The 17,483-nt window shown below is 32.4% G+C and overlaps 1 protein-coding gene across 2 annotated transcripts in view; it reads left to right on the top strand.

Moving 5' to 3' along the window:
• The first annotated feature begins 112 nt into the window (after positions 1 to 112).
• LOC139490540 (uncharacterized) overlaps positions 113 to 17,483 on the top strand; it is a 19,110-nt gene continuing 1,739 nt past the window's right edge. Inside the window, exons 1-6 of one of the 2 annotated variants that reach the window (XM_071277344.1) lie at positions 113 to 216; positions 5,229 to 5,450; positions 6,095 to 6,193; positions 6,637 to 6,867; positions 7,791 to 8,004; positions 9,155 to 9,182. In XM_071277344.1, coding sequence (XP_071133445.1) covers positions 5,301 to 5,450; positions 6,095 to 6,193; positions 6,637 to 6,867; positions 7,791 to 8,004; positions 9,155 to 9,182 — 722 coding nt within the window. In that variant the 5' untranslated portion in view covers positions 113 to 216; positions 5,229 to 5,300. Of the gene's footprint in view, positions 242 to 5,228; positions 5,451 to 6,094; positions 6,194 to 6,636; positions 6,868 to 7,790; positions 8,005 to 9,154; positions 9,183 to 17,483 lie in introns of both variants that reach the window. The other variant, XM_071277343.1, reaches the window with a different exon arrangement.

Below are 17,483 nucleotides of genomic sequence, written 5' to 3'. Positions count from 1 at the left end.
AAGCAAATAAGTCTTTTATATACTTGAATTACAATAACATGTATAAGTATCATTTAAATATTTTTTTTAAAATACGTTTTGAAACACTTAATTTTTGCAACATATGTCTTACTGACATTTCCGCGGGTAATTTAACAAGTTTACACCACTGACCACATGTGTTATAAATGTACATCTACATGATTCTACATATACTGTGATACATAATCACGAGCTGTGAGTGAAATCCATGTGCAGTTATGTAAGCTCACCTTCTAGCATACCATTTCAACATAGCCAATCTTATGAAAAAAATTATGAAGATAATATCCTTTTTCAATTTTTGTAGCTCAGACTCAGCCACAGATACATGTACATTTGTATTTATTATACAATCTATTTACTACAATGTTTTATATTCATAAAACTAGTCTCATAAATCTATAACTAACTGAACTTTTCTACCATCTACACGAAACCAAATTAGTATTTTACTATAATTGGGGCTTGGCCTTGGGCCTGAAAAAGGGGGTCCACAGGCACTAGATGCTCTGTTAATAGTATTAAGATATGGGCAATGGGAAGAAAATAGCGTCCATATGTCGGATTAGATAGTGTCCCCCATAAAATTATGTCCCATGAACAAAATTTCACAGACATGATCTATGAAATTTGGTCCAGGACATAATTTTATTATAAAATATTGTCCACCTTTATGTAAAAGTGTCCCTTGGCAAGAGATTCTATTGTGACCTTCGTTGGACATTTTTTCATAGTAAAATCATGTCCATATTGCATAAAAGTCTTGTCTTATACCAAAAAATGTATTTAACAAAAAATAATAAGACTAAATTGACATTTGTATTTAAATAAGCAATAGGAATCTATGAATTGTTTTAACATCTTTGAATTATCCTTTTTAACAAAATCAAAAATGTCAGGAATAATATTCATAAATGCTTGATTGCAATCATGATTGAATATCAAGTTTTAATGTTTGCTCTTGTGTTGTTGTTTTTTGTCAACATTGATATAATACATTTCATTGTTTTTAATGTGAAACTGCTTTGCCTTCCTTTTAAATGATCTATCATTATTTTCAAATTCTGGAGGGTATTGACCATCACACACATAATTATACAGCTAGTTATATTCATCACTTTCCATTTTTGTTCACATCTGTGTTGTCTTTATTTAAATTTCAACTATTATTTTAAAACTAATTGATTAAAACATTTCAATGATTTCTAAATTATTTCCCTTCAATAGGGACAGAAAAAAATAGCTACACTATGAAATATTGTCCTTTGTGACATATTTTTATATAACATCCATGAAATTATGTGCAAGTACTAGGGACAATTTTTCACTAAGGGAGACACTATTTTATGGTTTACAAATGTGATATTTTGTCCCTTGAACAAAATTTCACGGCTGAACTGTGAAATAATGTTCTAGAGGACACAATTTCATGGGACACTTTTTTGGCTTACACATATACATAACAAGAGGCTCTCAAAAGCCTGAATCTCTGATCTGTTTGATTAAATTTTTCATCAATGATTATTTTTGCTTAATCTCAATATATATACTGTTTACAGTTTATCATGTTATCTTAATCTTTTAATAATAATTAAATATTCAAGAAAATAATTGAAAACTGCAAAATTTCTTTTAAATCATCGATTCAGGCCGGAGCAATAACTTAAAAACCAGATACCTCATTTGGCTGAAAATTTCACAACAGGTAGACCTATTGAAAACGTCTAACACAGAGCTCCAGATAAGCTGCGTATTTGCGTGATCACGCGATACAAATAATAAAAAACTCAATGCAATTGCCCATTGCAGGGTTCAATAACCCAATTAATTCAAAGGAAAACCCAATTACATGCCAAAACCATGAGTTCTCAACCCTTTTACTGGCTATTATTTGCGTTATTTACCCTTATCTGTTACAGTCGTCGCGTAAACTATTTTTATAATATTTATAATTGGAAATTTCCTTTCATTCAAAAAATAGATCCCTGCATCAAGTAGCTGAAATGGGTCCCTGTTAAAGTTTTCAGTTGCTCAATAGGTCACATGTTTTTGAAAACATTTCGATCTTCTCAGCGTTTATCCAATTAGCGTGTTTCATGTAGTCATATTTTTTCGCATTGCTCGGGATTTATCATAACATACATTGAATTAAAACAAAAGTGAATGTCCGTTAAAAAATATTGAATAGAAGCATGTTTTCTGCTTCTTTTGAAAAGCTGAGGGAAAGTTATGATGATTATGAACAAGACTCAGCCAGTGTTTTTAGGAAGCGTCCATCGAACACACGGGCATGTGTGCGTACCTTACACATTGTTAATAAAAACAGGGTTTCCTCAAAAACGAAATCAGTTGGAAAAAGTGAAAGGCCAAATCAATTATAACATGATAAAGCATCAGAAACCAAAAGTTCTAATAAAGGACAACTAAACCAAGATTTATGAAAATTGGAATAAAACAAAAACATTCAAGTATAGATAGAGTTTATAATATATACTAATTTTTTTCTTCATTTTACAGTTAATTAATGAATACACACACATGCACTGGTCTCAGAATTTATTATATAAAGGTATAAGACGTTACAGTTTATATGAGAAAATACAAAACTGGCAGAAGGTTTAAAACGGAACACAAATTAAACCTACAATTGCTCCTCAGTGAATAAACCAAATAAAACAGCTAGCAAATAACCCTAACCCTAAACCAAATAAAACAGCTAAACAAAGAAAGAAACATATTTAAGATGGAAAAAAATCTGGGGTTGCTATTGCCTAAATATTCAATATTGTGTTGATGAAAAACCCAATACATTAAGGAGCTTGGTGGTGAAAAACCCAATTTGATATTAACATGAGGGGTGAATTGGAATTGATAATGCAATTAAAAAACTTTATCACCTGACTAAGGACAGGTGCAAACAAATTTAGCAGGTTGAAACATTTTAATAGGTACCAACCTTTACCCTTACCAGAAACAATAGTGTAACATCACAACATAAACATGTATGATAAAATAATTTATCGGTAATTTGTACATTTTTCCTTTGATGTGTACTCGCTGATAATGTCAGTATCAGTGGACTGGCCGTGATATAAAAATTATTGGGTTAGTACGCAAATGACATGCGCGAATGCAACGCGTAAGGATCTACTTTCCCCTTTCATTCACAAAATTGTGCATTATTTTTATTGCAGAAACACTTGACATTGATTATAACTTATATGGTGTTCCAATCCGAGTTTTTATTCACACAATACCAATACAGAGCCTGGTGTCGTTCCAAGTAGTTTTCTTTTCTGTTTCTTGAGAAGTATTTGTTTAACCTATTCAGTCACTATAAAGTGTTACAATTCATATTTAAACGCAACACATAAATAGTGACCAAAAAGATACCGCTATCACATGAGAGAAGCTAGAAAAAAATGAAATTTACGCATTTTCAACATTTTTGTCTAATGTGGGACCATCATATACAATTTAAAAGATGTGGTTTCATTGTCAATTTAAAGACAGATATTCATAGAACAAAGAACAAAAAAAGTGAACTAATTCATATGCGGATCTGGGATAAATTTTAAAAAAGGGTAACCGGAGTACCATCTATTAAAATGTTTGAAATAATTAGGCCAAATAAAAAAGTATGGTGTGGTTCCAGTTACATCTGAAAAAAAGTTAGGGTAGGTAGGTAGGGATTTTTTTTTTTTTTTAAGTTTTTTTTTTTACATTGAGTCTATGGGAGCAACATTCTGACTTTAAAAGTGCTTAATGAAAAATGACAATAAAATCTTAAGGGTAGGCTATTTTTAAGCCGAAAAAGTAGGGACGGTAGGGTTACTGGAACCACACATATATTTTTATTTGGCCTTATGAAGTAGACAAGAAATGAGCTTGTTCAGATAATTTACAAATTACAGTCAGCCTTTCAGTAAAATATAATTATAAATCGTTGTACTTAAAAATAATGATCGATGAAAAATCTGCTGATTCATATCGTATCATTCTAATGTTCTGACTTACTATGCTCCATGCACAGTAGAGCTTCTCTCGAAGAGAGCTCTTCGAGAGAATGTGATAGTCGACTTTGGTATATTTTTAACCCCTTATTGATAGGATTACAAACTCCTGTGATTTAAATTTCGGGACCTCGTGATTTCGTGTTTTTAAACCTGGGATTTCGGGATCAGGACCCTCCTATCCCCCTCTATGTTGATGCTTTGTGAAAAATAAAGAAATCTGACTTACCGGTATGCTACCATTATATTTGCCATTGTTAGAGTCATGTCCAAAGCAGAATATTAATGAAACACATGCAATAATTCCTTTTTAATACTTTGTGCAAGAGAACGCCATGTTTACTGCACTGTGACAAAATTTCAAATGACGTAATACAGCCTGTGACGTCAAATGTGATTCGCCCTGATTCGACGCGAAAAAGAAGTTCGTTTGTTATTTTCTCTATTATTGTAGTAATTTTTATTTTTTTTGAATTACCGATAAACAGAATAAAGGACTTTTTGTTTTTGATACTGACTTTATCACAGAAAATATCAGGCTCACCCTTCGGGCTCACCTGATATTTTACTGTGATAAAGTCAGTATCAAAAACAAAAAGTCCTTTATTCTATATTTATTTATAATATAGTTAGACATGTCAATCATAATTTCATTTATTCAGAATTTGGTTTTTTTCCAAAGCTATAATTAATATGACCCAGCCTCTTCCTCGTGGATCATAGACTTTGAAATTTTGCATCTGTTTATATGTTAAGTTTTTGTTTTAAACTTTAGCTTAGTTGCAACAGAACCACTGATGATAATTATAAGTCAATGGTAAATTGATATTTTCAAAGATGTATCAGAATTGTCATTTCTTACTTTCAGGCAGGTTATATAGCTCTGTATAGCACAAGTCATCATCAACATCATTGTGCATAGACTTACAGTTTACATGTTTAACTACTGTCTTTCAATTATTTTCATTCTCTTTATGCTTTCGGGTACCTACAGAAAATGAACAAAACTTTTTTTTTTGGCTCTCAGTTATGTCTTTTGGTCATTAAAAGATTCTGTCGAAGTTTCGTGTAAAGGTTTGACAAATTTATTGATTTCCAGAAACGCATTTCCTTTGGTTTTGCCTTCATATATAATTATGATCCAGTATATGAATAAAAATCTTCATTACTTTATTGTTTAAATTCTCTTTTCAGAAATGGAATGAAAGAGAGAGTGTGGTAAATGAAGCTGTATCAGAGTTGTAACAGAAGAATTTATTTGCAATCATGGCTTTTGACTCTGTGTTTTGTCAAGTACACCAGATACAGATCACATCTTATTGTGAGAGTTGCAAGGATGGGATTTGCTGGAAATGTTTTAAACTTCACAAAGGACACAAAGTTTATGCATTACAGTACATTTTCCCAAAATATCAGGTAGGTATAAATTATATTAATAATACAGGCCAAGAAAGGATCCAATTGTACTGTAGTTGCTGTTCAAAGATTTCAGTAAAAATTCAAGTTTCAGACTGCCAAACACGAATTTTATTCTGACTGCAGGAAAGTTAAATTTGAAAGAATGATCATGTTGTTCAATATTAGATTTTCGTGGGGATATCTGTTTGTCATATATATTATATTGAACAATGGGTCAACATAGTAGTTGATATATAGAATGTGTGCATGTTACATGTGTACCAAATGCAGGGTTCATCTGACTTCGACCTAATTTTCATGGTTCATTGGTCAATGTTTAGTTTTTGAAATTACCCTGGTTGGTCTTTTTCAAAACAATAGGCTTAAACTATATTTGGTGTAATTGTGGTATATTTGTAAAGTGAATATATATATGTCTGTCTGGCTAGGTTGATCTGGCCTTGACCACATTTCCATAGACCATCAACATGTTAATAAAATGGAGAATGGAAATGGGGAATGTGTCAAAGAGAACAACCTGACCAGTTCATATGTGATACTTGTGGTTTAACCTTCATAATACAAACTTGTAAGTATAAATTGAATAATGATAAGTAAATCAGGCAAGACATTTCAGCATGTGCACTTTTGTTTATTTTCAGGCTATAGCTATGAATGAAATACTACCAAAAATATACAGAGACACTAGAGAGCTGGAAAATGTCCATAGTTGCTGGGAAACTTCTAAACTTTCTGTTGAGGTAATATTGTTCACAGTAAATAAAATAATGTATACAATTTAGGAACCATCACTGCCTTTTCATTTCCCTTTGTTGGGGGAAATAAATTGTTGTTATGAATAGCAAATAGGCTGAACTGAATTCTGCTTAATGAAACAAAATGCTTACAGTACTCATTCATCTTTCTATTTTGTTTCGTTCTAATATACAGAAAGTAAGAAAGAAATATAAATTAATAGTTACACATTTGCTTTGAGTTAAATGATTTTCAGTGCAGAGAAATTATGGTTTCAATTTGGGTCCGGGAAATTAAGGCTCTGGCTCAAAAGTTGGCTCCAAGTTTTTAAAACTGGCAACAAAATTTATATAGTAGTTAGCTGGTAATGTTTTGGTTTCAACTTTTATGGAGCCAGAGCAGCCACTGAGATGTTTATTTATGGAAAGTATTCTCTGTTAAATTTCAGAAAAGCATTGACAGTTTCCAAAAAGGATTGAGCAAGCAGTTCAACTCCATAATTCTAGCTCTGAGTAGGAAAGAAAAAACATTAATGGCTATGATGAAGGAATCAAGATCCAAAGCTATAAGCCAATGTGAAAAAGAGATAAGCCATGCCAATAAACTTAAAAACAACTTGGAAGATTTAAAACTTGATGCATACAATATTGCTTACTCAGGAACTTCTTCATCTGTTTTGGTAATTAACTTTCCTTAATTGGTTTTTACTTTTGCATACTTGATTTGCATAAGATTTTTCAATAAAATGCTAAAAATCTGCATGCATTGCCGAAAAACAAATATTTCATCAAATAAATTTAAGTCAGATATTCTTATGAATATCCTTTTCATATTGGATTAAATTTCATTAAGTCTGGTGCAGACTTTTTTAGTCAAATTGTTTTAACTGAGGTGCTATACAGGCATCAAAAGGTATCATAATGGAGGGAGAAAATGTAATAATTTTGATTGTCTCAGAATCACCATTTCAGTTCTTGACAAAATCTTGTCTGCCATTTTTACAAAATTTTCATCACAGCTTGATTGATAATACCCCCATAGCATGCATGAGATGAATAAGAGTAGTATGTCAAAGGTCAAGGTACCATTACCTATTTTTCATATATCATAATTTATCAGTAGACTTTGCGGTATTGGCTTTGCTCATTGTTGAAGGCCATACAGTGACCTATAGTTGTTAATGTCTGTTTCATTTTGGTCTCTTGTGGACAGTTGTCTCATTGGCAATCATACTACATCTTCTTTTTATATTTACACTCTTCATCACTAAAATTGAGAATGGAAATGGGGAATATGTCCAAGACAACAACCGACCAAAGAGCAGTCAACATTTAATTTGTTGTGTATGATTTGCAATAACAAATGCACATATTAACATGATTATTATCTGAAAATACAGTATTCAATGTTAAGATTGATTAAAAAGTCTACACTAACCTTTATGAGATATTGAGAAACCAAAAACTGTTACAGATTGATTCCTTTGCAATCTTTATCGTTGAATGTGAAACATCTTATTCGTACAATTATAAATATATTATTTATAGATATGAGGTGTCACTATTTTTTACAAGATGAGTGATTGATTTGTTTTAATTTTAGGGATACAAGGATTTAAAAATGAATTTAATGTCTGTGGATGAAGAAATTCTGAAATGTCTTCAAAACAAAAAGTCATCCTTGAAAGATCAACTATGTGAATATCAAATTGTTAACATTGAAGAGATACTGAAAGCTGTGGATAATCTAAATCTGAGTGAGAGAAAGGAGGAGGGTCAGCATGATAATAAACACAGACAAACTGAAGAGAAGAAAAGTAAGATACTCTCCTTACTGACAAAAATGGGAATAATATAATCTAAAAATCAAATCTTTTCTGTAATACAATTAGGTACCTCCATGACCTCAGAGGACACATTAATGCAATCAGGTACCTCCATGACCTCAGAGGACACATTAATGCAATCAGGTACCTCCATGACCTCAGAGGACACATTAATAGAATCAGGTACCTCCATGACCTCAAAGGACACATTAATACAATCAGGTACCTCGATGACCTCAGAGGACAGATTAATACAATCAGGTACCTCCATGACATCAGAGGACACATTAATACAATCAGGTACCTCCATGACCTCAGAGGACACATTAATACAATCAGGTACCTCCATGACCTCAGAGGACAGATTAATATAATCAGGTACCTCCATGACCTCAGAGGACAGATTAATACAATCAGGTACCTCCATGACCTCAGAGGTCACATTAATACAATCAGGTACCTCCATGACCTCAGAGGACACATTAATACAATCAGGTACCTCCATGACCTCAGAGGACACATTAATACAATCAGGTACCTCCGTGACCTCAGAGGACAGATTAATACAATCAGGTACCTCCGTGACCTCAGAGGACACATTAATACAATCAGGTACCTCCATGACCTCAGAGGACACATTAATACAATCAGGTACCTACATGACCTCAGAGGACACATTAATACAATCAGGTACCTCCATGACCTCAGAGGACACATTAATACAATCAGGTACCTCCATGACCTCAGAGGACACATTAATAGAATCAGGTACCTCCATGACCTCAGAGGACACATCAATACAATCAGGTACCTCCATGACCTCAGAGGACACATTAATAGAATCACAACAATATTCTGTCAACATATGGCTCAACACTTTTATACTTTATGACACTGTTTGACAGAAAGCTCTTATACTGGATTGTTTTCCATTGTGTGTAGTTGACCATATGTGTACTTTTACAATATAACAAGTACATGTAATAAAATAAGTTCATTTCCTATTTATATACCAAATGGTCCAAAACTCTGTTACTTATAATAATGCATTCTTGAATTCATATGTTTTTTTTTTCTTATCTTAAGTTTCACTTTTGCACATTACAAGATTTATATTTTTGATCTTCCGTATATTTTTCAGGAAAAAAGAGTCAAGTCAACACTTCAAGGTAAATGTATGCTCAAGACTAGATTGTAATTTATAAAGGCTTCAATATATGCATATTCTATTCTATATATATATATATATATATATATATATATATATATATATAAATGTCTAAGAATATAACTAAAACACACTAATTGATACATTAAAAAGTTCTATTAGATGTTAAATAGAAATACGCAATATTTCGCTAAACAAATTAGCTTCATCAGGCGTGTGCATCTCTCAAGGTGAAATCGGATGCATGACAGAAAAATATTTTTGTAGCTTAATCTATACAAGATTTGAGGGATGGGTGTAACATATTAATTCGGTCATAAAATATGTTTGTAGCTACAACTACATGAAGTTGGAATAAAAGTTTAACACATTTATAGATGTTCGATTAATTGTATGAATTTTTATAAATTAATTTGTATGATTTCAAGATAACTATGGTTTTGATTTGCTTTGAAATTTTTTTTCGTCTCTCTCATTGAGTCCATCAGGTTCAAGAGTTCGTAACTGGTGCATCCAAAATCTCTCTCTTTTTTGTCTTCCTTGTGTATCCCAATTTTGATTTTTCTCAATGATTTGAAATGTGATGTTTTCAAAATCATGTCCTGCTCTTAAAAGGTGTCTTGTAATTGGGCAGTTCCTTTCTTTTGTATAAAATGACCGATGGTTATTTAGTCGGATGTTAAATGGGGTTTCTGTTTCACCAACATATTGTAATTTGCAAGTTCCACACGTTAGAACATAAATGCAATTTTGCGTTTTGCAATTTGATGTTATAAATATGTTGTAATTTTTCTTTGTGACTGTGCTGATGAACTGGGTTTCTATATTGGCGACTTTGCAGCACTTACAATTGCCCCTTCCGCATTGTTTATAACCTCCGATTGTTGATATCTCCCGTTTAGATACTTTGGATGATACTAGAATATCTTTGAGGTTTTTTGGTCTGCGGTAAGCCATAACGGGAGGTGATGGAAAAATCTCGCTTAAGGAAGGATCATTTTCAATAAGACGCCAGTGTTTGTGGACAATTGATGAAATATTTGTCAGATGAGGATGAAAGCTAACAACAAACGGGATTTTATTTGTCTGGGCCGTCTTTTCTTTGTATTCAAGTAGGTTTGTTCGTTCTTTTTCGTTTGCTTTCGTTTTCAAAAGCAAACGAAAAAGAACGAACAAACCTACTTGAATACAAAGAAAAGACGGCCCAGACAAATAAAATCCCGTTTGTTGTTAGCTTTCATCCTCATCTGACAAATATTTCATCAATTGTCCACAAACACTGGCGTCTTATTGAAAATGATCCTTCCTTAAGCGAGATTTTTCCATCACCTCCCGTTATGGCTTACCGCAGACCAAAAAACCTCAAAGATATTCTAGTATCATCCAAAGTATCTAAACGGGAGATATCAACAATCGGAGGTTATAAACAATGCGGAAGGGGCAATTGTAAGTGCTGCAAAGTCGCCAATATAGAAACCCAGTTCATCAGCACAGTCACAAAGAAAAATTACAACATATTTATAACATCAAATTGCAAAACGCAAAATTGCATTTATGTTCTAACGTGTGGAACTTGCAAATTACAATATGTTGGTGAAACAGAAACCCCATTTAACATCCGACTAAATAACCATCGGTCATTTTATACAAAAGAAAGGAACTGCCCAATTACAAGACACCTTTTAAGAGCAGGACATGATTTTGAAAACATCACATTTCAAATCATTGAGAAAAATCAAAATTGGGATACACAAGGAAGACAAAAAAGAGAGAGATTTTGGATGCACCAGTTACGAACTCTTGAACCTGATGGACTCAATGAGAGAGACGAAAAAAAATTTCAAAGCAAATCAAAACCATAGTTATCTTGAAATCATACAAATTAATTTATAAAAATTCATACAATTAATCGAACATCTATAAATGTGTTAAACTTTTATTCCAACTTCATGTAGTTGTAGCTACAAACATATTTTATGACCGAATTAATATGTTACACCCATCCCTCAAATCTTGTATAGATTAAGCTACAAAAATATTTTTCTGTCATGCATCCGATTTCACCTTGAGAGATGCACACGCCTGATGAAGCTAATTTGTTTAGCGAAATATTGCGTATTTCTATTTAACATCTAATAGAACTTTTTAATGTATCAATTAGTGTGTTTTAGTTATATTCTTAGACATTTATATAATTTTAATTCAGTAACTGTATCAGTTTATTTTCACAAACTGATCCACGCTTAATTAGATTGAATGTTGATTGTTGCTATTTTTAGACATATATATATATATATATATATATATATATATATATATATATATATATATATATATATATATATATATATAATATACATGTCATATTCTATTTGATACACACCTGCCAACCCACCTGTTTTCGACCAAGATTGTCTATTATCCTACAGAATGTCATGGTTTTCTAAAGTCTCTACAGCTTCCTCCATTTAAAAAAAAACTGATGACTGCAATATAGTACAATTGTGCTAAAAGTGGCAATAAACATCAATCAATCAATAATCATGTATTTATCACTTGTAAGATTTTAAAAATTATTTTATAATAATCCCTTTTTTAGCTCACCTGACCTGAAAGGTCAAGTAAGCTTTTCTCATCACTTGGCGTCTGTCCTCTTTTGTCCGTCGTCCGTAAACCTTTACAAAAATCTTATCCTCTGAAACTACTGGGCAAAATTTAACCAAACTTGGCCACAATCATCATTGGGGAATCTAGTTTAAAAAATGTGTGGCGTGACCCTGCCAACCAACCAAGATGGCGGCCATGGCTAAAAATAGAACATGGGGGTAAAATGTAGATTTTGGCTTATAAATCTGAAACCAAAGCATTTAGAGCAAATCTGACATGGGGTAACATTGTCTATTATGTCGAGATCTATCTGCCCTGAAATTTTCAGACAAATCTTGTCCTCTGAAACTACTGGGCCAAATTTAACCAAACTAGGCCACAATCATTATTGGGGTATCTAGTTTTAGAAATGTGTACGATGACCTGGCCAAATAACGAAAAATGGTCGCCATGGCTAAAAATAGTACATTGGGGTGAAATGTAGATTTTGGCTTTTATTTTTGAAACCAAAGCATTTAGAGCAAATCTGAGAGGGGTTAAATTGTTTATAAGGTCAAGATCTATCTGCCCTGATATTTTCAGACAAAACAGACAACCCGTTGTTGGGTTGCTGCCCCCAAATTAGTAGTTTTAAGGAAATTTTGCAGATTTTGGTTATTATCTTGAATACTCTTATAGATAAGAGATAAACTGTAAACAGCAATAATGTTCAGCAAAGTAAGATCTACAAATAGGTCAACATGACCAAATTTGTCAACTGTCCCCTTAAGGAGTTATTGCCCTTTAGGCCAACTAAAATTAATTAGTAGATTTTCATCCAAATTTTTGAAAAAAATGGGGCGGGTGGGAGGATTTTATTTTTTAAATTTTATTTCATAAGAAACCCTCTAGTGACGAGTTCTTTATACCGCAGGGGTATAAACAAGTGTAACATAAGCTAATATATCATGTATATTGTATATATATACATATATATATAAGGAATCGTTCATAAATTTTCAAACTCTTTAAAAATAAATATCTCTGATAGGCAACCACAATTGACTGTTTTACATGTAATTGCTACTTTAAAAACCTATCTATAGTAAACATCAAAAACATGGAGAAAATTAATGCTCTCTTCAGTTGGACTATTCCTACACCAAATTTATTTTGCTTTCTAAGCGATGGTTTGAAGTTCCCATAAAATTAAGTAAACTTGTACAAATATATGCAATACAAGTATTATGAGTACAGAATTAAATGAAAACTCCAACAATGTTGAAAGCAATAGGGTTGGTGCTAAAGCAAGATGCAAATACAATTATGATGTAAAACATGAACTGAACTAAAAAGAAGTTGTTGTTTAATGACTATATTGAGGGTATTGGGACAGAGGGTGTTTGCTGTTTGTCAACAAAAAACAACAGCCATGGGTATTAAAGTCTAAGGAATTGCTATAATATTAATGTTTTTCTACCCTTGTTTTAGCTCAATATACGGTCATCAATCTAACAAGTTCGTGCTGGTGTCAATTCCTTATAATTTCTATAATCCTGACATGTTTTTTGTACCAATGTGTTCAACGATTCTTGCGCTTTCGATATCGTTGAATTCATAGTCCAAATTTCCTGACACAAAGTCATTGTATAAATGATCATAAGGCCACGGTTTTTTGGAAAATGACGCAGTCATTGTTCCATAACTGCCGACCTGAACTTCATTACATTTCTCTGCCTACCGCGCTTGGTTTCGTATTTCCTATTTTCCATACAAACTGGAATCTGCTTGTGTTATCATTATGCATCATTGTGTAGTATTAATTCAGCCAGGACCCAGTTTACACTGGTTTTTGCTTGTATTCCACTACACTCGAACAAAGTGTTGTAGTTTGACGGGAACCAGTTTTAAAATTTGTAAACTACAAAACGTAATCGGTTATTGTTCATTCCGTTTTGGTGTTTCATACCGACTTATATGGTTTGAATAAGCTTAAGACCCTTCAAACATTAATGTGATAGGTATATTAAAGATTGTTTTACAAAAGGATTGAACTGTTTTACTTTCAAAGTCGTACTATAGGGATATCTGTCATATACGGATTTCCACTCTCACCGGTTAATTTCTTCTTTTACACGTGCTTTGGAAACTTCCTGTTTAATCGCAAGTTTTAAAATTGTTTTTGAGTGAATTAAACTTATTTTAACAATCATGAAGCGTTCCAGAATCATTTTAAAGCAGTTTCTTCTTCTCTTTGATGATGGAAAATAGGTTTTCTCAAGAAAATACCGCAAACGATCGCAGAGGAATTGAAACGTACAAGTCAAGTCGGCACCTGGTTAAATTGTCATCTAGTCAAATCGGCACCTATTCGACGTCAATTCGGCATCCAATAATATTTGTTATAATATTTTCTATTCAATTAATTAATTACTGTTACCAAGTACATATATATATAGTGAATATGTTGTTGTGTATTTTGGTAAACCACGAAACGAAAGTGAATATGTAGTGTATAAAGGTAAACAACGAAGCCCTTACAAAAGCTGTTGTTTTAACAATTAGACAATTTGTGTAATTGTAAAAACAAGTCGATTATTAAAATCAAATGGAAAACTATGAGTCCCTTTCAATAAATCAAACTTTCATGCCAAATAATTAGCAAATTTAAGGTGTTTGTCTTTCAGTAAAGTTTAAACAGCATTAAACCAACAATCCTGTAAAATGCTCAACTGGTTGAAATAATCTCAACTGGTTGAAATAATGCAGAAAAATACACAATATCTCATGTATTAGTCCAAATAATTATGACGTCTGGCAAGGCTATTTTATTATTTTTCTGGGACGCCTTCATACAACGTTCGTAGGAAGGCGTCCCAGAAAAAAAATTAACATAGCCTTGCGGTTATAGGAAGGTGTTCCAGAAAAAAATTAAAAAGCCTTGCCAGACGTAATAATTATTTGGACTATTCATATATATATATATATATCATTAAAAATACACCAAAAAAGTCATTAGTTGAGAAAAATAAATATATACAAAATGTACATGAACACCCAAAAATGTGAAAGTTAGTATTTAACTCTTTTTGCTTAAATACTGAAAAAAATTCTGGCAACCCCTTTCTTATTTTTACCCTATTGCGTAAAATACTGTTAAAAATATATATTTAACATGGGTGACGAATTGACTATATCAGGTGTCGATTTTAACCAGGTGCTGATTTGTCCAGGTGCCAATTTAACTAGGTGCCAGTTTGACTAGAATTCTTTGACAAATGTTTGAAACTATCTGAGTTTCATTAGACCTTTGATAGCAGTAACAAAAAGATTATTTACTTAATATTTTGTGGGAGAAGGGGGTTCAGACTGTGTGGTATCAGGTCTGTTTGTGCCCAATACATTTTCGCACCCTACACGTTCGCACATTCACACTCTACTCATTCGCGCCCAATTTTAATTCAAATTCAAGTTGAATAATTGGAAAATCATGGTTGTTGTTTTAAATTGCTTTGGTGTAAATACTGAATGTATTTATAGCTTGGTATGAGTAAAACATTGAAGATTTAAAAGGAAAAAACACAAAAGATAATTGTTTTTAACAGCTTGGTCCCATTGATCTGAAACAACGAAACAATAAAACATAGCAATCCACTAATATAACCAAAACATGATAAAATTTATTCAACACGCAGAAACAAACATAGTCAGAATCTCACTTCATTTTGAAACAAGTCAATGAAACAAGTTATAGCAATACACTAACCAAAACATGATTAAGAGTTATTCAACACAAAATAAAACGTTGACAAAATACCACTTTATTTAAAAAGGATTATTATTATTTTTAGCAATACCTTATCCAAAACATGATTAAGATTTATTCAACACAAAAAAAAATTGCTGTCTCACTTTATTTTGAGACAATGACAACAATTATACTTATAAGAAAACACTTGCTTACAAAGTTATTAAACACAAAACCAATTAAGATTGGGTGCGAACAATGTAGGGTGTGAAAGTGACAGGGGTGAAAATGAGTGGGCGCAAACGTGAATGGAAGCGAACGGACCCAGATTCAGACTATGTACCAGTGAGAAATATACAAGCCTTTCTACGGTATTTATTTGTACAATTCAGCTAGTCTTGACCTATTCATTTTCTTAAAAAACCAGCCAGTTGTCACCTTCACTTCACACACACACACATATACGAATATCAATTATATGCTCACGATACATGTTGCATTGTTAAACTAATTACGGTATGTGAAAATCAAGACTTGCATAAAAACTATCCCAATATTAGAGACAGTGGCGTCATTTTTCTTCAGAGCTTTCAGCTCTTTGATTAATTTGTTGGTTTACGGATTTTTCCCATGAAAAAGTCGGGTCGGTCGGTCGGGGAAAAAAAAGAAAAAAAAATATCTTTCAAGACAGAAAAAAAAATGCAAAATAAATATACATTTCACCATTCTAACAAAATGTTTTTTATGCTATTTTGTCATCATTTCAAATTTTAGTTCGATGAAATATTCTTGCTCAGCTGTCATAAATATCGCATGACATTGTCTAATGATTTGCCGTAAAAAAGGGGGGTGTTCACAGACAAAGACGAAATTAAATCGTCTTTTCACAAACAAGAAAAACAAATTCGCGTAGCTCTTAATCAATTCCAGAAAACTTGGTGAGTAATGATCTTCAAAAACGAAAACTGATAAAGAAAAAAATGTAAAAAACGTCGTACGAAAATAAGTTTCAACGTAATAGACTCGTCCACGGAAAAAACGAGAATATCGGGTTTATAATCTAGTGTCATGCATTCCCGTTTTTTATCCAATGGACGATATTTTTTTTTTTATTATCCATGAAACAAGAAAATTCTAAATGACTTGTTGATATTCAGAACTTTTACTTCCAAGGTGCTTTCCACCTGTCCACATTTGGACAAGTCTATTTCTATGAGATTATGCATCTTACAGACTGATGACAAATAAGGGAAACAAACTTATTGTGTAATGGGTTTTAAACACAGATTTCGTTCCGCAAAATTATTTGCGTAAACGACATTTCTAGGTCAGTTATAATTGATTTGTCTATTTTTAGAAACGTAAACTGAAAGTTTTATTTTTTCACAACAGAGAATGTTATCAATTTTGTTAGTGATTCATGCATTTCATTTCATAAAAAAAGAATCATTTAATTATTTTTCAGGGATAATGTAATTGTTTGGGTCGGCGGGAATAAAAAAGCATGAAAAGTCAATTTTATTTTTATTCTAGGAATCGGCAAAATCGGGTCGGCGGATCCGTAAACCAACAAATTAAAAAATCCTGGCCTAAATAAAAAAAAACGGTTTTCTAATGTGACATATCGCGATTTGCGTTCTAGGACACAGCGTTCAACTCGTATAAACCTGAATATTTCATGCCCTTCTTGTAAACTATATCTATTCTCGGTACATGATGTTGACATCATAGAGCTGCAGAATATGTCGACTTAATCATTTTCGTTAGATAACTCGAAGAAATACAAAACCGAAATATGAAACAGGAAGTTTTGAATGAAACGAACATATCGATGTTTACCGGTAACAGACATGAACAAAATCCGGAAATCGTAATTTTTCCAAAATAAAAAAAATCGGGGCGGGACGATTTCAGAGGGGCGGGCGGGGATGAAAATCTATCAATTAATTTTAATTGGCCTTATAGTCA

This window comes from Mytilus edulis, chromosome 10 (assembly GCF_963676685.1).
Source record: "Mytilus edulis chromosome 10, xbMytEdul2.2, whole genome shotgun sequence".
NCBI lineage: Eukaryota > Metazoa > Mollusca > Bivalvia > Mytilida > Mytilidae > Mytilus > Mytilus edulis.
The sequence above is the reverse complement of the archived record's forward strand: the minus strand, read 5'-3'. Positions and strand labels throughout refer to the sequence as shown.